The sequence below is a fragment of the Saccostrea echinata genome, unplaced genomic scaffold (genome assembly GCF_033153115.1).
Source record: "Saccostrea echinata isolate AGI-Se365-2 ecotype Australia unplaced genomic scaffold, CSIRO_AGI_Sech_v1 ptg000001l, whole genome shotgun sequence".
Lineage (NCBI taxonomy): Eukaryota > Metazoa > Mollusca > Bivalvia > Ostreida > Ostreidae > Saccostrea > Saccostrea echinata.
The window spans coordinates 39,487,987-39,512,965 of NW_026889750.1; the positions used below are offsets into that span (position 1 = coordinate 39,487,987).

The 24,979-nt window shown below is 32.8% G+C and overlaps 1 protein-coding gene across 6 annotated transcripts in view; it reads right to left on the reverse strand.

Moving 5' to 3' along the window:
• The window catches only part of LOC133191524 (phosphatidylinositol 3,4,5-trisphosphate 5-phosphatase 2-like), a 51,369-nt gene extending 27,558 nt beyond the window's left edge, over window positions 1-23,811 (reverse strand). For 4 of the 6 annotated variants that reach the window (XM_061327280.1, XM_061327276.1, XM_061327300.1 and 1 more), the window contains exons 1-2: window positions 10,030-10,127; window positions 2,481-2,660 (exon numbers count right to left, since the gene is read on the reverse strand). In XM_061327280.1, coding sequence (XP_061183264.1) covers window positions 2,481-2,660; window positions 10,030-10,112 — 263 coding nt within the window. In that variant the 5' untranslated portion in view covers window positions 10,113-10,127. Of the gene's footprint in view, window positions 1-2,480; window positions 2,661-5,002; window positions 5,216-10,029; window positions 10,128-23,786 lie in introns of those variants that run through there. The other 2 variants (XM_061327286.1, XM_061327307.1) reach the window with 2 other exon arrangements.
• Window positions 23,812-24,979: the final 1,168 nt, after the last annotated feature.

The following is a 24,979-nucleotide window of genomic DNA, read 5'->3' on the forward strand; positions in this document are numbered from 1 at the left end:
TAATGATGCTGACTTAATATGCTTATTAAACATTATTAATAAAGATAAAGGGACATACAAAAAAAAAATTCCTGGAATAGAGGAATTATTTGAGTAGGGCCAATTTGTATTCAGGGAAACAACTTAATTTTGATGTAAAGCTTTAGAACATAATTAAATAGAGATGTCAAGTAGTAAAATTCCCCAGTACAACACAGGCAGAGAAGTGTGTGTTGATCACTATGCAGTATGGTAAATTACCAGTCACTAGGTACAAGTATCTGATACAGGGCTGAGTAACATAGGCATGCAAACACTTCAACTGCCATGTACTGTCAAAGTCCACAAAACTCTTACATAAAATCTAGAATTATTGTGTTTATGACACTGCTGAACTGGATTGCTGCTCTAAATGTTACAGACAAATTCTGGGTAATTAATAAAATCCTTTATTATATGATTGAATAATTCTTAGCTCTCCCACTGGCCAAGATCCAACATTAGTTAATATGTTCACCTACTTAACGAGTTTTGTTTCATATACTCATTGAATCATATAATAAAACAATTATTGTTTTTTTTCAGTCAGTAAGAAGCTTTTCCCTCCCCCGAAGTATAATATTCACCTATTGAATAGTGTATACCTCAGGTGGCTAAATCATTGTACATGTATTGACCTCAAAAACAGTAATACATATGTACTAGTAATTGTACAATATTCCTTACAGATTGAGCAATATAACGTATTGAATACATATAATGATAAAATTTGCCATCTATAATATTGTTTATTTTAATATAGAAAATCTGCTGCTTTATCTTATTCTTTTTAAAAGAAACTCTAGAGGTACTGTGAGGACTGCATGAGCTCACAAAATGATATAGCTCCCCCCCATATGATTATAATGCCATGTCCACGTTTTCCAATGGGAAAGCCCAAATATCTGTCTGATCAAAATATTAAGTAGAAGATGCACAATGGCACTATGTAACAAAGATTCTTTGAAAGTATTATTAAGTTTTATTCAGTGGTATAGGAGGAGTTGTGGAAAAGAAATGGATACCCTCAATATTATAGAAAGAGTGGCAGTGTCTATGTTTTGCTATGGGAACTTGAAATATATGTCCAATCAAAAAATAAAATAGGAGGTGCACAATCACACTGTGTAATAAAGATTCTGTGAAAGTATCATTAAATTTTATTCAGTGGTATAGGAGGAATTGCGGATAAGAGATGGGTACCCTCAACATTATAGAAAAAATGGCAGTGTCTATGTTTTGCTATGGGAAACCCGAAATATGTGTCCAATCAAAAAGTAAAATAGGAGGTGTACAATGGCACTATGTAGCAAAGATTCTGTAAAAGTCTCATTAAATTTTATTCAGTGGTATAAGAAGAGTTGTGGATAAGAGATGTGTACCCCAAAGTGTAATGGACAGAAGGACATCCTTACAGACAGACAGAGGGACAGACACCCCTATCACTATACTATATATATAATAAAAAGCTTGGAACCTAATTCTTTCAAAGCAAAAGGTAGATAGCTGATCACATCATGGAAAGACATCAAAAGGCTGTGGGCCATAATGCTCAACTGAGTACCATATCCTTGCTTACAAAGGAATAAGTAGTGTAATTACATACATCTGTGTTAAATTCATTTCCCCATTGTGACCCTACCCTGATTACATGGGCTCAGACTACTTGCACAAGATTGAACCTACACTACATGAGTATACATTGAACTTCAAAGTAACATGAGAAATTGAAGTCTTGTTGTATCTAAGAAAAATAATTTTTTTATGAGAACCTTTCCTACAAGCTCCTTTCTTCAAACTTTGACCCCCTTCTGTGGACCCACTCTAGCCCAAGGGGCCACAAATAGAATATGACTGTAAAATTTCACTGTATAGTGATGCTTGGATATCACATTACCTGAAGCTTACTCATCAGTTTCATCTTTTCTTGCACAATGGTTCTTAAGAAGATTTAAGATTTTTTAAAGATTTTTTCCCTATATATTCCAAAGTTAAACTTTGGTCCCCTATTGTAGCCCCACTCTATCCTGGGAGTTGGGGGGGGGGGGGGCATGATTTGAACAATTTAGAAATCAACATATCAGAATTTTTTTCTGACACAGCTAGTGGTTCTTGAGAAAAAAATTGGTTAATGACCTCACCCTTCTTTTGCCTGATCTTGATTATCTCCCTTTGGAAAGGGGCTTGGCCCTTCATTTGATCAATTTTTAACCATCTTTACCCAAAAATGCTTTGTATTAACTTTGGTTAAAAGTGGCCCAGTTGTTCTCCAGAAAGTCAAAAAACCCAGACAACAGGTGATCACAGAAGCTAACTTGAGCTTGCAGCACAAGTGAGCTACAAACTGATCTAAATCTGACATCATATGAGTATTCAGAATTGCTGATTTATCTAGAAGCTAACCTATGAAAAGTAAATTTATGAAACAATTAATCTTTCCATATACTATATGTACTACTTACAGCAGACATAAGACATATGCCCCCTGCAAAGTTTCACTGTCCCGGACTAGAAAACTCCCATCCTCTCCAGCAGATAGGAGCAGTTCCTCTGCCCTAAGTCTAGAAATTCCACGGTGAAAGTAGTTTCCAGACATTTTGGTATGAATCTGTCGTAGACTTGGTTTACTGGCCCGAGACCACCTTCAAAAGAATCAACACAAAACTGTTATAACTATTATCTGTTTATCAGTTAAATACCCAAAGAAATTCCTGCGTCACAAGATAATTCATAACAGTATTTTTTTTTTAAAAAACAATAAATAAAAAAATGCATATGAAATTTTTTTTCAAATAACAAACAGGAAGTTATGTGCGCAGTGCACATAGAGTATAGTGACAATGCTGAATGAAGTATTGTTTTAAACACACGTCATGAAACATGGCCAAATGTAGAACATTCACTGTGAAAACTGTTTATGTATTATTAAAAAATTAACTTTATCACCTATATGAAAATTATTTAGAATTACATGTCAATACACGGTCTTCTTCCATGCTTATTTTAAAGTGTATGTCAGCAATATATTTGTCTAATAGATATCAAAATATTGAAGACATAATCTTGCAAGTGCATATCAAAGTAAATAAACCACAACCTTGACAAAAAACCCACATAGATTACAGCTTAATTTACAACTTGAAGCCAAATGGCCTTGATGAATTTTTACTCTATTCATATCTCAGTGTGATAGGCCCGTTTTCATTGGAGCCATGCTCCATACTGAAGCTGCGAGATTAGACACTGTCAATTATGAAGTATAGAACCTGGTGTATCATAATTATAAGACTCATCAGATTCAAAGACATTAAACAAGAAATCCAGAAGATGAAAAAACCAAGAGTTACATTTGTTGTTTAAGGTAAATAGATAGAGGCAGTATGGGGGATTTATCTGATTTATAGATACTGAACATCTACATCTGTTCACCATCAGGGGGCAGGGAGCCCTCTATACCCCAACACTGTATATCTTAATGGATAAAAAATATCTCACTTCCTCATTCTCCTCCATACAAAACAATAGTACTCTCTGATAGCTGATAAGATACCCTACTTGCATGTGTCTACGATAGTAAATATTGATACAAAGTACATTTATATAATTTTTGAATTTCTTCTTGTGTATATAATTCTTTACTTGTATGCCCTGAGGGGCCCAAATTGGGATCAATAAATCTTATCTTATCTTATAATATGCACATATGTATGATACTCAGCAATAAACAAAAAACACATATGTACACTCTTTAAAAACAAAATTTAAACATTTTAAGTGTACTTAATACAAGTAGGAAGTATCTAAGGCATTTAAAAACAATGTCAGAACAACAGATCTCCTAAGATATATAAAACTAAACTTTCTCATTAACTCTTTTTAATTTATTTCTTTCTCTGTAAGATTTCTCCTGTTAAGGAAATTGGTAAAGTACATGCAGGTCTGTGTCAATCTCTTTGTGAATCTCTTAATAAGTGTCACTAAAAATTGTCTGTGATTTTCAAAACAAAAAAAATTATTGCACTAAAAAGGCCACTGATCATGACTGTTGTATGAAGTTTTGATAGAGGTAATGTCACACATGCACATGAGTTAGGTATATTGCTGTGTATGTAATGTACAAGTATTATATTAAACTGTTTATTTGCTAAAATGATCTGTATCCACTCAATGATCTTTTTTTTTTTCAATGAATTAAGCAACAATGACTTTCATCTCCAATGATTAATAATCATCACCATCCAGAAACTGATAAAATAGTAGTACTCTTTTTACTCAGAAAATATGCAAACTGCATGACTACATTATTTACCGTTAGAATTTCCTTTAAAAAGAATGTTTGCAATATAGTCATGAAGTGATCTTGACCCCTGATATATTAATTGCCTTGGAAGTTAATGGGAAATCATATTTTCCCACCCTAGCAGTCATTTATATAAACACTTTGAAAACTTATCCAGTTCAGAAACACTAGTTTATCATTACGTTTTGCTACAGTGAGCTTAAAAATAAATGCATGAATTTCAAAGCTAAATCTGAGTACTATTAGTAAAATAACAAGCATCGATATATATTTCCCCCTTTTGCTGATTACAGGGACAAAGTACAATTATGAAATTGGAAAACTATAAAATTAATATTCATATATTAACTCACAAATTCTATAAGCTTTCATAATGCACTTTGAAGCTGGCCAGTAACATATTAGCTAGGAACCTTTCATATTGCCTTCAGAGAGTGCACTTAAACTGATATACACACTAAAAATGGTATTTTTCACCTCATTTTTAATTACTTTTCATGATATTAGTAATTTGCCCTTGGCATTTTAAAATTTATGAGGGAATGGACAAAAATTTAATTCACTTTAGAATAAATTAACCACACTCACCATATAACTTATACTTTAAAGTCTTCTTTGTGCACATTTTTCAAAAATTGTGACTATATATAAACTTAAAAGTATTAAAGCATGCACACATGATACCTGTTTTCCCATGGCCAAAAACTGTCTGTAAATCCACACAAAAACATTGCTATCAAAATCTCACTCAGTATTCAGAAGTTATAACAAAAACTGAAACAGTTACATCATTGTCAGTAGCATCCATCCCCCATTGTCTCAAATTCTGTGACATTCCTGAATCATTCATAAAACATGACACTCAATAGTGATGAATCTAATGTGTTAAAACAATTTTCACTTTTTTCCTTGATGCTGTGACCTTTGCTATCAGTAGAGATAGACAGACAAACATTAATTAAGTATCCAAAAGAATATCACACCAGTTATCAGGGGCTGTGTCGACTTCCAGGAGAAAGATCCAATAAAACACACTTCCAGACTTTAACACTTGCACTCTTGTGTTTGTCACATATTCTGGGCCACAAACATGCTAGTTATAGTTCCAGAATTAACTGCTAGGCCCAGGGACCCAGGACAATAAACTTCCAACTCCGTTAGCATCAAAATGTCAAAACTTCAAATCAGTAGCTCGCACACTGACTGGAGTATTATCTCTCTCCGATACAAGGTGTAGAGAGCAATTTAATAATCCTCTGGTCTAATGACAAATACTTGTTTATTTAACACAGAAATTTTATAGAATATGGGCTAAAAGCTATAAGCCACTGATCCAAGAAAACAATGGGAGACAGAATAATTAAGAAACGGAAAATTGCCATGATCGCCCTTTTTTTCCATTGATGTGTGAAATTTTATGGAGAGTCCAGGCCACTCAGAATGTCTAAAATGAACTTCTACTTAAACCTATTCCAAAAAAAAAATTCAAAGCTTTGAGGAGGCATGTCATTGTAACAAATTATTCCTGGATGCACACACAATCAGTTTCCAAGTCTGAATTCTTTGAAGCTCGCAGCAAGGAGAGGATGAAATTGAGAATGATTTGCAAGAATTAATGTTTGCTAAGCATTAAATCAATCCAAACGATTTCTCAGCTTGTGTTTATTGTAATAAACCATGACTAAACCTGCTAAGAGAATTTGGCCTTCATAGAAAATCTGATTTACAGGCAGGGAAAGAATAAAATAACTCCAGTTTATCATTAGCAATTAAGATAACAAACACCATTCACTATCGTTTGATGTACCGGTATATTTCATCTGTTAAGAAAACTTTATGCAAATTAAATAATTTTTTGGTATGTCAATTTCCTTTCCTTACCATTTTAATTAACTGACATTAGATGGGAGTTTCTGAAATTTGAATTGCTAATTTTAACATGTCTGTAAGCATTTGTATTCTAGTGCATCCAGTACGTAGAACATTTAGGTGCTTCAATATGTTTGTTCATCTGACAACAGTTAGGAATGTCTGATAATCTAAAACAAATCACCTGGATATTTTTTGTTTGGTCAGTTGTACTCCCAAACAGTCAGTAAATTCTTCAGCTATATTTGAATGTTTATATAAACACCAGCCAAATGTCTAATATTCTTTTGAAGAAAATCATTCAGGTATATTATGCATTGCAGACAAAATAATCGCTAGAGAATAAAACTTAAGATTTTTTTTTTTCGTGGATCAGTGGAAATTAAGTAAATTAATTACCAAATCATGCTTTAGAGTAGCTATATTAACTAAAATTCCGTACACAAGTTCCCTAAGAGTGTTAAAATTCTGTCATAAAGATCATCCTAAAATTTTAATTAAACATTATTGTGCCTAAAAATAGGTCTTCTCAATATTAATTTGATGTCGGCTGATAATCAGTTTATCATAGTATGGACATGTTAATGAAGAACAGTGGAAGAGAAAAATTATACATCAAAAGGGAAGTAACTATTTGACATTCAAGGGGAGAAAACTGAAGTTAGACATTATGTTCACAAAGTTCTACATGTAAGTCCTAATAAATACATGTACATTATTCAAGTGTGTGTAAATTCCACTGGAGCTCTGTCGATTTATATTTTACTTTACTGGTTGGCAATATCTTTTTGTGTGATAATGAAATCAAGAAAATAGTTTCTACTAAAAATATAGTCTTTATTTGTACAAAATTCAAAAACAGTATGTGTACAAAAAAAAGAAAAAAAATCTATCTGGAGTTGTCCTCCATGGAACTGGATTATAAACACCCACCATCCCATACAGAACAGCCAGCCAACAATGATCAAAGCATTCATTCTCTGTTCTGGACCCCCGACCCGCTCTAGATTCCATGCATGCATAACCCAAGATCTACAAACATATAGATAGATAGACGGACATCAAGACAGTGGTTTTAGTATAACACCCCCCCCCCCCAACTATAATTCAGTCATTCATTGTATGTGATCAGCAGAGTCAGTACCCTTATTTTGTATCTCTTGAAAGAAAAATAATGACCACGCACTTACTTCTTACGAATCTAAATGTGTGTACATGTATTAAATAGTGAATCACTGTTTTAAGATTTTTAAAAGTACCACTTCACATTTTCACATGACATAAATATCTATAGGAAGGTATATATCTGTGCTATATAATTCAGAACTTCTTCCTCCTAACGTTAGAGGGAAGATGAAATTAATCAGAAGCTGACAGTGAGATTGTAGGTTTTTTTTTCCCATACAACTTCCTTAAAGTTTTCCAGACAGATGTTAAATAGATTTACAGAAAAAACATTTGTCAATCATCAATACAAACTCCTCTCTAATTTTCCTCTTCTAGTAAACATATCAACTATCATAAAAACATGTCCAGTGAAACACTCACCACATGGGAGTCTGTCAAATTCATACAAAGAACAACCTGATCAAGTCATGCTGGCAATGGTCAGCCAAAGCAAACAAAAATACAATAACCAAAACAACAACAACAAAGTCTCTGACAAGAACATAGCTCTACTGATTTAAAATGATGGTGGAAGACAAAAGTTGCACCGCATGCAATTTTCTTCAGTTTTACTTCAATATAGAATTATGGATCTTGTTGTTTATTTTAACCTGTCCCAAGTATTATTGAAATTAAACCAAAACTGTCGAGTAGCATTTTCAAAGTATTTTACACCAGATCATCGAGATCAAAAACCATTATACAGAACCGAGTACTTAGTACAATTTTGTGAAACAAATGTAGCTTAACTGGATCAAACCTATGGTAGGTATTGTTCTGAAAGAAATACACATAAATTTTTATGTTTTGCAATCAGTGCAACAACTGTCATTGAAAATCAAAAAGTGCTATCAAAATTCATAAAACTTTACACTGATGTATCAACTTTTTTCTGAAATTAGACTAAAAATGTAATAGTGTCATTTTGAAAGAATTCCACGTCATATATTTTTTTTCTTCTCTTTTTTTTTGGTAACCAAGGCATTACTACACAATGAAAATTAATGATAGACAATTATGCATCTTGAAGCAGTCTACCAGGCTTGTGTACTGAGCTCAAAGTCATGTACATGTATCATTTTTTAGAAATTCTATACAACTGTTGACATACAAGTGGATGGATTATATACACATTACCAATGTATAAGCTCTTCTGGTCTTTGATAAGTTGATCTAATATATATAATTAACATATTTTTTCTTTATACTGGTACAATGTACTCTTTATAATTAGATGAGATCTTTAAAGTGTATAGAGAACATTTGGAAATTTTTTTAAATGAAAAATATTGTTCTAAGTAAAATATGATGAAATTTTGTGACTACAGTAGTACAAGACAGGTACTTATATTTTTTATCTAAAAAAAGTTGTATTTTTTCATTACAAAATCATCAATCTAGTTGTTCTCCAACATTTTGAATGAAGTACATGTACTTCCACATACCATACTCTCCCTATTAAGTGCCCAGGGTGCTAAGAAAATTGCAAATAGGGGACGCTTATTTGGTAGTCATGAACTGATTGTGTCAAAAGTTTTGTGGGAAAAATAAATTGTTCAAGATTGTATCAATCACTCTTTCTCGCCTCACACAGATCAATGGCACTGTCAAATTCATCGAACATATTCCAATTTTTAATCATTTTGCATGTATAGATCTGATAGATTTGGAAAAACTCTGATGAGACCATAAGTTAAAAGAGGGGAGTCCTTATCCTCAGATACTCCAGAGGTCGCTTATAAGGGTAAGGGCACTTATTAGGGAGAACACGGTAATTATTCTGTTGTTCTCATGTCATTGTCATGTAAATGTTCCTGTTTTATTCCTCATGCACCTGATTTATGTGGTTTTGAGAGAATAAAAGAACTGGAAAATGAACATAAACCTGGGATGTCATTAAAAAGATCAAAATTACTACAGATTAATTATCTATCATGCAAGAAATGTAACCTTTGACTTTATAATAATATACTATTTACCCAAAATTAACAAATCTTAAAATAGCCAATATGGCATATTTAGAGTACAACATGATATGAGACTGCCATCCACTGCTATGGAATCATTTTAATTTGTTGGGGGCTATTTTCATGGTTAGCTTAAAATTCACAGGTTCATGGGGTTCAATAATTTTCAAGGAGTACATTTTCTTACAAAAGCTGTCATTAATATTTCAATGTTCCTTGAGGTAGTAAATTTGTGGGTACACGTAAGACCTGGCCTTGTGCCCCTGAAATCCCTTATAACTGAACCCCAACGAAATAACAATTCTGTAGTGTATATATATATATACTATGATGAGCATTATGTTTATTCATTATATTAATTCATGTGATAGTTAATCTCCTATAAATATACTGAGTACTCATGTCATAATATATACTGAACAGTACCGTTCTCTGTGCAGTGCAATTAATAAAGGAGGCCATATTGGGCCATCTACAAACACTTCATTCTTGTAAATGTGTCTTTGTGGCACAATTAAGGCCACAATTAAGGCCCTGCTTGTCTTGGTATCAAGATACCTCTCAACATTCTTAAGAGGGTATACTATCCTCATCAATTTATATATATTTGTTATAAACAAGGAAAATTATTTTTTCTTTAAATTAATTACATGTAATATGCTTTATCCTAAGAAATTTATTAAATTTGTACTGAAAATATATTCTTACTTTCGTGAAACATGGAGATTAGGAGACCGTGGCTTCCCCTTGGATGCAGCTCCAGCAAAAACGGGGTAAAACATTTTTGACATTTTTGAATAATAATCCTCTTAAAATTTATGCAGCATAGTTATCACAATAGATGTTCACTGCAGGTGTATGGTGATTTACAGTGGTTAATCACATGAAAACAAATAAGGAAACCTCTGTCTGATAACTGTAGAGAGGGATGACACTAAAAATCCCTGAACCTATTTCTGAATACTTGAACAGTCTCACTTATGAAGTCAGTCCACCTACATTCCAGCATCTTGTTCTCCATTGCACACATTTCCTCCTACATGTGTGTGTATATGTATTTGTTGTGGTCGATGACAAATATGTATGTTTAGCCGGAGCCTATTAGTGTATCTTGATATTACATCTATATGTACGATTTTCCTTCCCGTATAATCAAGTTGAACAGGAAATAAAATGTGGATTAAGAACTCAGAAATGTGTCGTTTATAATGCATCACTTGAATCTGTATTATTGTATTGGACAAGCATATGGTCAATCTCTTTCTAACCAAGAAATTTTAGGTGATATTTGTACATGTATTTAGAATTATTTGTAAAAATATTTATTTGTATAATTGATTTTCAAAACCATAAAGTAAAGGTTGGTGTACTAATCACTAAATTCACAATATCAAAAGAATAATATGACAGAATTTAGCTAATTAACAAGCATTTACAGAACTATATGTTGTTAGGTTTCTTAGAGTTACATCCCTTGAGCCTTTTACATGATCTCTTTGAATAACATATAATTATATATATTTACATGTATATATACATTATATAATTTAATTTTGTTTGTATTCTAGCCTCTGATTGGTTAATATCCAAAAAGGAACACAAATTATTTCTGTATAACCTGGTTTGGTATGGGCCCCCCCCCCCCCCCCCCAACAACAACCAGCTGAATCATCTGTATCCATGCAATCCTCTCATTCCAGTCCTCAGAATTCATGGAAAATTCCAGATTTAATAAATGTCCCTTTTAACTTCAAAGATAGCTCGATCTTACCACATGTATACAAAAAACATGGCTGCTAGGTCTATGTATCAGTTTTTACCTCCCCTCGCTTCCCATTACTTCCATTACTACGGTTGTATTATTGAGCAGCAAATTTGAAATAATAAAAGGCGACGAAATTTTACACCCATGGTTGTCTAATGATTTTAAAATTAAATTATAAGGAATGACTCTAATTCTTGGCCAAATTATTCGAGTATAACCTGGTTTGGGTCAGTTTACGCTGTTTTATAATCCGCGAAGCGGATTATAAAGCGTAAACTGACCCAAACCAGGTTATACTCGAATAATTTGGCCAAGAATTCGCGGATTATAAAACAGCGTAAACTGACCCAAACCAGGTTATACTCGAATAATTTGGCCAAGAATTAGAGTCATTCCTAGAATGTATACTGGTTATTAACACTCTCCTTTAGAATACTTTTTTCTCCTTTAAATAATAAAAATATTCATGATTTTTTCATATATTTTTTTTAATGCCACAGAAAATGAATTTTCCTGTAAAGCCCAAGAATGACAGGTGTCTGTTTATAAACAATTTGCTATGTGACATAATTGATAATATGAGGATACTTGAATATAATTAATGCAATTTGTAGCTTTGTAGTTCTTGAGAAATTTCAAGTATTTTTCCTGTTATTAATTCCACTCTAAAACTTTGGGTCATCTTTCAGGCTTCACACTGCCTCAGATCATGGATTTGACAAAAACTTTACACCTGCACTATACATAAGGATGCGTGTGTTTAAGTTTGATAATAAGTAGCCTTGATATTCAGTTGAAATTTTTATGAGATTGTTCCTATACATTTTTAAAACTTGGATCCATTTTGTGGTCCCACCTTGGCCTTAAGGGCCAAGGTTTGATTTGTTTTATATCATCAACTTTATAAAGAAGCTTCCACATAATTTTTCCATTTCTAACTTAATGGTTCTTGAGAAGAAAAAAAGCTCTAGAGCTACACTCCTTACAAAGAGTTCTCTTTATACAAAGTTAACTTGAATTCCAATCACCTGAGATGCTTTGTTGTAAGTTGAGTTAAAATTGCCTCAGTGGTTGAAAATCATTTGAAAGATTAGACAGAGAACAATGGAAGAAATCATGTGACCTAAGATTTTATCTAAAAATTTTGGATATTTTGTTCCAAACAAGTTTCCTGAAAGTATTCCTGATTGGAGGGAGAAGGTCCTTGGCTTGTTAAAATGTAATTCTGCTGTAATGGTGACAATTTTCTTACAGAAGATGGAGAAATTAAATTCAAGTAAAGAACAAGGTTCACTTAAAAGACCTTATTTGACCCTGTACAAATTTCTGAAAAATGATACTGTTCAATTCATGCAGTTCCATCATGACAATTAAAATCTATCAAAACTTAAAAGTTTCTTCCTAGTCAATGTAATACCATGTCATGAATTGTGCTATTCTCATTTTCAATTTCTTCCAAAATGGACTATATTTTCTGTTTTTTTTTTCAATATTTTTAATACAGAATAATTTAATTTTGCTTGTATTCTAGCCTCTGATTGGTTAATATCCAAAAAGGAACACAAATTATTTCTGTATAACCTGGTTTGGTATGGGGATCCCCCCCCACCCCCCCCCCCCACCCCCGACGACAACCAGCTGAATCATCTGTATCCATACAATCCTCTCATTTCCAGTCATCGGGATTCATGGAAAATTCCAGATTTAATAAATGGACCTTTAACTTCAAACAATAATTCGATCTTACCACATGTAAACAAACAACAAGGCTGCTAGGCCTCATCATTTTTACCTCCCTAGCTTCCCATCACTTCCGTTACTTCCCTTACTATGGTTGTATTATTGAGCGGCAAATTTGAACTAATAAAAAGCAACGAAATTTTACACCCATAGTTATTTAATGATTTTAAAATTAAATTATAAGGAATGACTCTAATTCTTGGCCAAATTATTCGAGTATAACCTGGTTTGGGTCAGTTTACGCTGTTTTATAATCCGCTTTGCAGATTATAAAGCGTAAACTGACCCAAACCAGGTTATACTCGAATAATTTGGCCAAGAATTACAGTCATTCCAAAAATAACCTCTGATCCAAAGTGCACAAGCTAGTACATAACGACAAAACTGTCATTGATGTTTATATCATATTATAGGCTTTATTTTTTGATCACGGAATATGCTCATATTTTAATTCTTCTTTCTACCCAAGTACACCATTTTTCAATAAATTTAAGAACATTGCAATTTCATGAAGCCAGTTTTCCAATATGCAGTCTCAGAAGGAAGTCTCTAAACATCCTCAAAATATCAGAAATCCTGAGTACACTCTTTGCTGTGGGACACCTAACAGCTAGACTTTATTTATTTTTTAATCTCTCATTGAGAAGCACCATTCAAGTTGAAGCTTTCATAAGTTGACATAAAATATAAACAGAAAGTAAGCAGTTGACACCCCAATGAACGTTACAGGTTGTTTGTCACCGAAAGCCTTAATGTGATTCGTCAAGAGATAAACTAAAGGCATATGGGCCACTTCGCTCATTCGAGACAAACTGGCTTTGCTGTTCTTCAACACAAATTTTTAAAATTTCCTTTTAAAATATTGACCCTATTGAGACCCCACCTTGCCCTGTGGGAACCATGACTTGAACAATCTTGAATTTGCACTACGTGTAAATGATTGCAATTTAATTTCACTAACCACAGCCCTACTGTTTTTGAAAAAAAATATATTTTTCCCCATATATTCCCATGCAAAAATTTGATTCCTTAATGTGACCCCACCCTATCTCCAGGGGCCATGGTTTGAACAAAGTTAACTTAATTGTTTCTGCACTACCTGAGAATGATTGCATCTTAAAATTACGTATCCTGTTATCTCTCCTTTTATAGATTTTGCAACATGTTTTTCCCATATATTCCCACGTACAACTTTGATCTCTAATTGTGATCCCATCCTACCCCTGGGAGGGGGGGGGGGGGCAGGGCATGATTTGAACAGATCTGAATCTAAACAATGTCAGAAAGGTTTTACTTAACTTTTCTTTTCTGGCCCAGTAGTTCTTGAGAGGAAGATTTTGAAATAGTAACCCCACCCAGTTTTTACTATTTTTTAATTATCCCTCCTTGGAAGAGGGCAAAGCCATTCATTTGAAACTTGAATCCTCTTCATCCTAGAATGCTTCGTGGCAAGATTGGATGAAAGTGGTCTACTGGCTCTATAGAAGATTTACAATGACAACAACAGACAACAGACGAATTTTGATCTCAAAAGCTTATTTGAATCTTGGACTCACAATTTGAGAAAGGTAAGGTCAAGGTCAAAGGAAAGGTTGAGTCAAAAATTGTTGATGAAGTTGAATAGCTTTCACCAATATGTATCAACATAGGAGGTTTGACGGAAATATCTCCCTTTGTTTATTGAAACTTAGCTAAACACAAATTTGAGAAAAGTGAGGTCAAGATCAAAGGAAAGGTCATGATCAAAAATGTCGATGCAATTGATTAGCTCTCATCAATATGCAAAAGCACATGTAGTTTAATAAAAATATTGTGGCACTGAACAGTTTCTTTGAAATTTAGAGCGACACAAATTTGACATCAAGGTCAAAGGAAAGGTCAAGGTCAAAAATGTTGATGCAATTGAATAGCTCTCATCAATATGTATAAACATATAAAGATTTATAAAAATATCTTTAAAATTTAGCATACACAAAGTTGAAGTCAAGCTAAAAAGAAAGATCAAGGTTAAAAAATGTTGATGCAGTTTTATAGCTCTCACTAATATAAGATTTGATTAAAATATCTTGAATAGTTTCTTTGAAACTGAACTAAACACAAATTTAAAGAAAATTGAAGTCAGAGTCAAAGGAAAGGTCAAGGTAAAAAAATGTTGATTAAGTTGAATAGTTCTCATCAGTATGGATCAGCATAAGGTTTGATAAAAATATCTTGAATAGATTCTAAACACTAATTTATGAAAAAGGAGGTCAAGGTCAAAGGGAAGGTCAAGATTTGAAAAGCTCTCTTCAAATGTGTATCAGCATATACAGTTTGATTAAAATATCTTGAGAAGTTTCTTTGAAACTGAGCAAAGTGTAATGGATGGAAGATGGACATGACAAACACTATATGCTCAGGTCATATTCAAGGTAGGGCATGAAAATAGCTGATTTTACAGATAGATAAATGTAAAGAAGAATCTATATTAATTGAATTTTTTTTCACACAAAAAATTTATTTTAAATCCCATCCACCCCTTAAATTCTGCATCATAAAATCCAATAGAATCAAACCTCATTGCTCACTTATCTCATCTCATATGATATGCCACAGTCAATTATAAATTTCGTAATTGAAAAAAAACAACAACATCTTAACATATCTAACATTTAAACAAATATTTTCAAGTTTTCCTTAGTTGGACAACCATCAATTACATAAATAAATATTTCTTATCTAAAATAAATTGTCTTTCTTCAGTTTTGGTAATGTACTTTCCTAAATTTTTTTAACTACTTTGAGTGAAGAATCGTGCATTTGCATAAGCAATCGTGATTGTTGGTGTAATGTGTAGAATTGTGTGCATGAAGATTATGTTCATGTATTGGGTTTAGTCGTGCGTTAATCATGCGGAATCGTCCGTGTAACATGATTGTTAAGTGAATGTGTTGTCAACAATTATTTTGCAGCCACTGTAATGAAAGCATTCAATCTCTCTTTAAAATGGGACATGGGAAGAAAAACAATTAATTGGTCTGTAGACAGGGCCATTTTATGTTTTCAGTGAACTTTGCCCTTTAGTATAGCAAACAAGGTAAAATTATAGATCAATGGCAATATGATTTTGTGAAATAGTCAAGGCGTAGTAATTCAGCTATGCTAGAGTTACCTTTCTTAGCTCAGAGTGAATATATAATAAACAAACAGTGGAAAATATCCCTTAAATCACATTTTAAATATGGTCTCAATCATCATTTATATTTATGAAAACTTCATTTTAAAGTTGAGATAAAAATTCCAAATAAATGTAAACTTAAGCCTGTAATTATAACTTTTTAAAGTAACAATTCATCTTGTTTTCAAAAGCATAGAAAAAGAATATTAAAGTATTTCTGACACAATTATACAAAGAGTACTGATTTTTGTAAACTGAAAAATTCATAGCCAGATCAGTTTATCTCAGTCTGATGTACATTGATAGCAAATATTACCAAAATCATACTTAACAAGACATTATTACCTGGTATAGTAGCTGAAATTATTTTTAGTGATTATATTGTTTCCATGACTTTGGTATGCATTTGTTTTGATAACAAAATCTAAAATGTGTTTTTATTATTAGACAAATTAAGTTACAGTGATTCTGAAAATTTCAAAATTCAAACCTTTGATCTCAGAGGAAAGGGAATAATTAAGATTGACAGAGACCCATCTAAGAAAATACAGGCACAAATAGCCATCTTCGCAAGCCAGGGGTTTTCGGTCTGCAGCGCTCCCTACAAACCCTTGGCAACCGTTACTCCACGGAAACTGTGGCTGATAGATTGTTTCTTCTAAGCAAAACCCTTGGAACCAATGAGATGACTGTTTTCATGTTGCATTACGTCATCGTTAAAAGCAACAGATGAACAATCACCTATAAATGTTTTGCTACTTTCTGTTCTTGTACACAGTCATGTATATATGTACATTGTATTCTCATTTCATATCTATCTTCATCCGTTGATAAAACTTTAATTACCTCCCGTAACTCTTCAATCTTTGCTTTTGTGTACATTCTTCATTTCTTGTTTACAATGGATACCAAACTACAATTTGAAAACTGTTACCTGATTGGCTAAAATGCAGAGTTAAAGGAGCTAGGTTCACTTTATGCATAAAATGGCCCTGTCCATATTTCAATTAATACACTATCACCCTCTGTCCAATTTTATATATCAAAATAAAGTACAGTCTTAATGCTCTTATTTCCTAAAACAAAATTTCTTTTTGAGAATTCAGGTATTGGAAAACAGGCTTTCTGAAAATGCAATGCTTTTGAATTTTATGGAAAACAGGGGTATTTGACTACCTTCAGCAAAGAATTAAAATATGAGCACGACCCTCGATCCAAAAATTAAAACATGTTTTATGATCTTCAGAAACAGATCTTTCATTATGTACATGTAATTGCACATTTTGGATCAGAGGTTGTGCTCTACGTGAAATACTGAAAAAATACTTCAACTTTTGGCTATTTTTAATGAAATTTACAGGATATGGTAAATATGACGCATTTCATGACATCATAATGCATTGACTAGATAGAAAATTACGTCATGTTCAATAGATACATGGTCACCAAGGGTCCAAGTGATAAATACTGCATTGTCAACCAAAACTAAGCAGTTTCGATTTTTCAGAAATTCACAGGGCCCAAAGGCCCTAAGTGGCTCTTGCTCTTTAGTGCATCTAAAAGATGTTGCTTACTGTAGATTCCTTATTTTACACGAGTACTTAATATCGGGAAATTTCTAAAGGGCGTCAAATCGCGAGAAAAATAATTCGCGAATGGGTGATTTATTTAGAGATTTAACATACACTTAAGCACCCTAAAAATAAAAGCGAGTAATTTTATTTCATGAGTGGTGCTTCTCGCATAATTACGCGATAATTTATTCCTCGCGTATATTTAGGAATCTACAGTATGTTGGCCACAATTTTAGTGGTGTAATCTGCCAAGAGTTTGTGGGGAGCGAAGCGGATCAAAAACCCTTGGCTTTAGGTGATGCAAATAGCATGTAACATGTAAATATGGATATTAAAATCATTTCCGTAGGACATGAATGCTCTGCCTATTAAGGGTTTGATAAAATGCAACATGAAAATTTGTGTTAGTGTATGAAGTTTTATGAAAATATCTTGAAAATATTCTTTACACCTGTCAATGAGTTTTTACACAAAAAATAGTACAGTCAAAGGTCACTGAGAAAGTCAAGGTAAAATAATTTTGGACACATTTGAAAAATTCTCACCAAATTAGGTATCAGTGCATAAGCTTACATATAAATATCTTGAACACTTTCTTTGAAACTGAGTTTTAAAAAGGCAAAATAAAGAAAAGTAAGGTCAAGGTCATACATTTTGGACACAGTTGAATAGTTCTGACAAATATATAACAGTATATGCATTTAGATGAAAAAATCTTGAATAGTTTCTTTGAAACTGAGCTAAACAAGAGATGTTTGTGAAACACTTATGCCACCCCAACCCCCAAGTTTGGAATTTTTCAAAGTCCAAGGGGCATAACTCTGTCAAAAATTGTTTGATTGTACCCAAAACAGAACTTGACCTAGATATTTTTATGATGAATCTGTATACCAAATTTCATTTCAGTATGTGCAACCTCTGTGAAGAAAATGAATGGAAACTGCAAATAATTGAAATTTTTCTAAGTCTAAGGGGCATATCTCTGTCAAAAATTGCTCGAACGTACCCAAAACAGAACTTGACCTAGATATTCTTATGATAAATCTGCATACCAAATTTCATTTCAGTATGTGCAACCTCTGCAAAGAAAATGAACGGAAACTGCGAATAATTGGAATTTTTCTAAGTCCAAGGGGCAATACCCTGTCAAAAATTGCTCGATCATACCCAAAACAGAACTTGACCTAGACATTCTTATGATAAATCTGTATACCAATTTTCAATTCAGTATGTGCAACCTCTGTGAAGAAAATGAACAGAAATTGTTGGTGGACTGACAGACAGACTGACCGACCAACAGACAGCAGCAAAGCAATATGCCCTCCCTTCTTCAAAGAGGAGCATAATAGAAATTTAAGACAAGAGGCCCATGGGCCACATCTCTCACCTGAGCATATTGGCTAGGAAAAAAAAGCAAAAATCAGTTCAGTACTGAAAAGTTTACCGGGGGGTTGGGGGGGGGGGGTGAATTTTAAACTACCTGATGATGCTTTTATATCAATATAACAAATGGCTTTGCTGTTCTTGAGCAGAAGATTTTTTCCCATATTTTCATTTGTAAAAATTTGATCCCCCATTGTGGACCCCACCCTACCCCCGGGGGCCCTCATTTAAACAAATTTCATTCTACACTACCCAAGGATGCCTCCATATCAATAATCAATTTGACTAATCATGGCTTTTCTGTTCTTGAGAAAAAGATTTTTTCCTATGTATTCCTTTGTAAACTTTGATCACCCATTGTGGCCCCACCCTACCTCCGGGGGTCATGATTTGAACGAATTTGAAAATATAAATATGACCAATCATGGCTTTGCTGTTCTTAAGAAGAAGATATTTAAAGATATTTTCCTATATATTTCTATGTAAAACTTTGATCCTTTATTGTGGCCCCACCCTACCCCCGGGGGACATGATTTGAACAAATTTGAATCTACACTACTTGAGGATGCTTCCATATAAATATGACCAATCATGGCTTTGCTGTTCTTAAGAAGAAAATTTTTAAAGATATTCTCCTATATCTTTCTATGTAAAACTTTGATCCCCCATCATGGCCCCACCCTACCCCCGGGGGTCATGCTTTGAACAAATTTGAATTTTCACTACCTGAGGATGTTTCCATATAAGTTTCATCTTTCCTGGCCCAGTGGTTCTTGAGAAGAAGATTTTTAAATGATGCCATTATTTTTTCACTAATTCATAATTATCTCCCCTTGAAAGAGGGCGTGGCCCTACATTTGAACAAACTTGAATCCCCTTCACCCAAGGATACTTTGTGGCAAGTTTGGTTGAATTTGGCCCAGTGGTTCTTGAGAAGAAGTCAAAAATGTGAAAAGTTTACAGACAGACAGACGGACGCTGGACAAAATGTGATCAGAAAAGCTCACTTGAGCCTTCGGCTCAGGTGAGCTAAAAAGTGAAGACAATGAAAAAGGGAAGGACAAGGTAAAAAATAATTCTGATACAGACTCCAATAGCAATCAACAAAATATATCGGCATATGAAGGTGATAAAAACATCTTTAATAGTTTCTTTGAAACTGAGCTAAACACAAAGAAAAGGGAGGTCACAGTCAAATCAAAATTCAAGGTCAAAAAATTTGATGCAGTTGAATAGCTCTCATCAATATGTATCAGCATGTAAGGTTTTATAAAAATATCTTCTTAAACTAATAGTTTCTTTCAAAACTAAGCTTAAACACAAAGTGTGAGGGGCAAGTTAGACAGACAGAAGGATGAAGACGGGCATGAAAACCTTTTAATGCTCTGCTTCATGGAGGGACATTAAAAGTTGGGGAGGGTTACAAGTAAAAATTAAAGCTGAATTAGCAGTATACGCTTATCCTGGATATAAAAGCTCCAGGCAAAATTTAGTCAATTATAGGGGCAGTACTTCCTGGGGACTAATTTAAGCAAATTGCTAAAAAAAAAAAACCAAACAAAAAAAACACCTGTCACTCTCCCATAAGCTGTTGTCATACGGTATTTCACATATAACATCCAAAGCACACATAAAAATATATGTAGATATATCATCGGAAGCCAGTATCAACTGCATCTATAAGTTGATTCATAAGCATGTTATAACTTATTCTTCTTTCCATTCCTTGAAAAAAAATTTAATTTACTAGACACTGACCAAGGTTAAATGTCCAAACTGATTTTTGCCTGTATAAACTTTACTGCCTAATTTTGCACTTGTAAAATTGACCAGGATATTAAACTTTTACTGGTACACGTGATACCACTTTAATGATTAAAATATTCAGATATCAATTAATCTGTTGATTGCAAAAAAAGGCCTCATAATATCCAAATTCCAGAAGTACTTTTAAATTGAATGTAAAATGAAAATATGGAGTTCAAAAGACAAGTATTTTCATCTGAAATGACACTACCTGGACTCCATTTTATTTTTTAAATTGATCTTCAAGTGTTTCAATTGCTCATCACTTACTCAGTAAGAGCAAATGTTGGTTTCCTTGTCTCTATTTAAGTGTTATACAATGTGGAAAGAAAAAATATATTTCAAAAAAATTAACTTTTGAAACTTAAATAAAAATATTAAATAAGATCATATAAAACATTGAATAGCATGATTTACAATTAGTGAGGTCGTTATAAGACATTTTATATTATAAGAAGGAAATAAAATTTAAAACACCAGAGACAATTAACATGTCTGTCTATAAAGTTTCTATATATTAATTAAGGACATAGAATACTTAAGAATTTTTTATAGAAATTTGTAAAACAGTTTCTACAGACTTTATAAATTGCTGAAACACACACTGCCCAATCCTTGGACCTTAACAGATGTATTGGCTGTCCTGAACTGGGCAGTTGTCTAGAGCCTCCCTGAACAGTTCAGTTCTTGAGTCAAACAAAACAACTTTTAGTCAATGATTACCAGTATCTATGATTCCAGCAATTTTTTTGTTGTTAAATTTGTGCTTCTCAAGAATTAAGTTGTGGAAAATGCATGCTAAAAATCTATAGTTGTTTTATTTCTTAATGAACTTAATGTAAACCTTGTGTATCAACAGACAGACTATTAGACAGCTAGACAGTCAGAAATCCCCTCACATACAAGTAGAAGTAATCCCATATAATGTTGGTTATGTGCAGATACCGTATGGGCGTGGTCATAATGACACGAGGGAGCATAGTTGTCATAATGACCACGTCCATCGGTTATCTTCACATAATCAATACATTATATGGGATACATGATTTGTACCATAGTTTACCATAATTGATCATTTCTAATTTTAGTGTTATAAATGTAGTACAAAATTGACCAACTTGTATTATTGAGAATGTGCTCTGAACTTCAATGAGACAGCTGCTTAGATTTCAGTTTTGTCACCTGCTTAAATGTCATTAAATAGTTCAAACCTATTTAAACTTTATTTTAATTTTTATAATGAATATCTAATTCAAACATTTCATAATGTAAGGGAATTTGCACATTTAGAATAGATTCAATATAAAACTAAAATATTTAAGTCAATAAAGTTTTAAGTGAGTTTTCTTGGTTATATTAGATAGTAAGAACTGTATACAGTGTTGGAATCATTTAAGAGATGGTGTAATGTGTGTAATTAATACCAAACAATGTTCTCAAAACTAGGGTAAATTGTCATTACCAATGAGGAAACCATGAGAATAGTTTGTGAATGAAAAAAAAGTTGTTTTTTTTATTCTGCACTTCATGTTTTTTACTTGTTTATGATCATCAACATCTAAATTGTAAGTTTTAAATAAATAAATGATATTTCTGAATCAATGCTTTTCTTCTCTTTAATTTTGTACATCTAGTACAGATGTTTACCTAGTATTTGATTTTAAAATGTGGCTGTGTTTGTAATTTTTTTTTTGATCCCGACTTGATGTGCAGAGTTTATAGAAAGTGTGAATTATGTACAGATAACCCACACTTTTAACAAAAGAAATCACACCTAACTATAGTACTTCTGTTTGGGTCTAGGAATCTACCTTCTATGGATATTGTTGTCGTTGCGCACAATGGTGCTTACCACGAACAATCATCCAATCTAATGACTGAGGGAAAGTCTACTAATACTTATTTTCAATGTTTTTGTAAAGAATACAAATATTAGGTACTAATAAAGATTTCCTATGCTAACATTAACAAACAAAGCCAATTTTTCATATTAAAAAGTACGTTGAAATAAAATACACCATTCAAAAAGTCTTTTCAAGTAATGAGAATCTAGTTTTTATAACTTAATACTTGTACATTCGCCATGTTATTGGTGTTTTTCTTCGTTGCTTTGTTATTTGTTGACTAGAAATTAAAAGTTATTGCATTTAAAAACAAGTTTATTGCTGCAAGTGTACATTGATCATAGTACATATTAAGTAGCTTATATATCAAAATAGTATACGTAGTACATGGAAACAAAACATCTCTAAACCATTTCAAACTTTAAATGGCGATGTCAGGTCATTTATATATGACATTTTGTGAGTACACCTCAGATTCAATTATTTTGGACAATGGGATTTGTATTCACTGACAGTACAGCATGGGATACAGACATATTGCCCACAAATGGACGTATACAATGGAGTGGAGAAAACCCAAATTTTACCGTTGTAAAGCAATTGATTGTAAATGTGAGCACGGAATAAGTAGATAATGATGTACATATTGTAATAAGTGTGTAAAATGCTTGGAAAAATGCATCATGTTTTTCCAAGAGTGATTAGAAAAACTGGCCTTTTCCAAAAATTTTTTTTTTTTGTAGTAACCCATAATGCATTTAGACTCATTTAGCCTAATGGTCATTTTGTCAGTCATGTTGGTGCCTCATTCAGCATGTAAATTTATTCTTACGTCACAGAAAATAGATTCCTCGACCTGTGCAAGTACGGTATGTATCAAGGTCATTCCACCATTGTTGAATGACCTTGACCTATCTCACAAAAAAATGTGCTACCTTTCTCCATAAAGAACCACCTTTTTTCAAACTATAGCAAGTATTGGGAACAATCAGTTGAACTTACTTTCTTTGTATTCTAAGCTTAAGCACTAACTAATCAAATAAACTACAATATAATGCTTTTAATCAAATCTTTTAAATTCAGCATCATATTGCATATTAGCTTACAAAGTGTGTACAACTTCAGCTAGTAGAAAATGTGGTCATCAATATATCAAATAATTAAGAAATGTTAAGATAGAAAAAAGAAATTGTTACCTTTTGAAATCCTAGTTTTGGTGTACCAGACAATTTCAGTGTCTCACATCAACTTCATTATTTCTCCATTATCAAGTTCAATAGTTGCAGGCCAAGGAAATATATTTTCAAGTGACAATCTTCAGAGCATGACTTCCCCTGTCTAAAAATAGGGTTGATACAAAATAGTATTTCCCTGTTTTTTAATTATCCATATATGTCTATGTAGGTATATAGTTTCTATCAAGGAACCCATCTATGGCAGACGAGCAAAATGATATTTATAATTTTTTAATCTGCATTGATATTTTCAATTTAATTTTTTGTTTTTGCTTTTCCAAAAACAAAAGGCTTAAATAGTTCTAACTGGATACAGTGGACATAAAAAAGAAAACCATCCATATCCATAAGTCTCTGACAAGACTGTAGCTCTACTGGTTTGTACTGTTGATCAACAAATCTTCGTGACACCTTATTTTTTCAAGAGATGAGTATTTGGTAGAGTCAAACCTTGTATCTTGAACTTCATGGGACCAAGAAAATACTTCAAGATATCTGAGGATTCGAGATATCCAGGGTAAAATACTTAAGAAATAAGCACTTGGGACTTCAAAATCGCTTCGACATATCCATGGTAATCGGGATATCTGTGTTCGAGATATCGAAGTTTAACTGTATTTAAAAGCAAGACAAAACTTTCACGAAATCTGGGTATTGTTGTATATAATCTATACTAATAAAAATTTACATGAGAATGAATTTTTCGCAAGCAGACCGCCTTGCATACTTACACAAAAATAAAGTTCACATGAATAAAAAGTGATTTACAGTTATACTTACAAGGAAGAGAAAAGTAGCACTTAGACTTGAAACTATGGCAAATTCAATTAATTAAAAAATGATCCTTAAGTAAGTCTACTTGTGTGGCAACTAATTGTTGCAATCTGACTAAAACTGTAGGAGGACATAATAAGCCTTTTGAAAGAATTTCACGTTTTCACAAACACATTTCAGGTACACTGGGATACAATGTGTTCATTTATATACCAAAAAAGTTAATTTTGATTGAGTTAAATCACCTGAAACCATGTGATTTTTGTGCTGCACTTGAAAAAAAAACATAGTTAACTGTCACAAGATCAATGAAGTCATGTGATATCAAACAAAAGTGTAAATGCATAGCCTAGAGAACCCTCTACATAAAGTGCATGTAC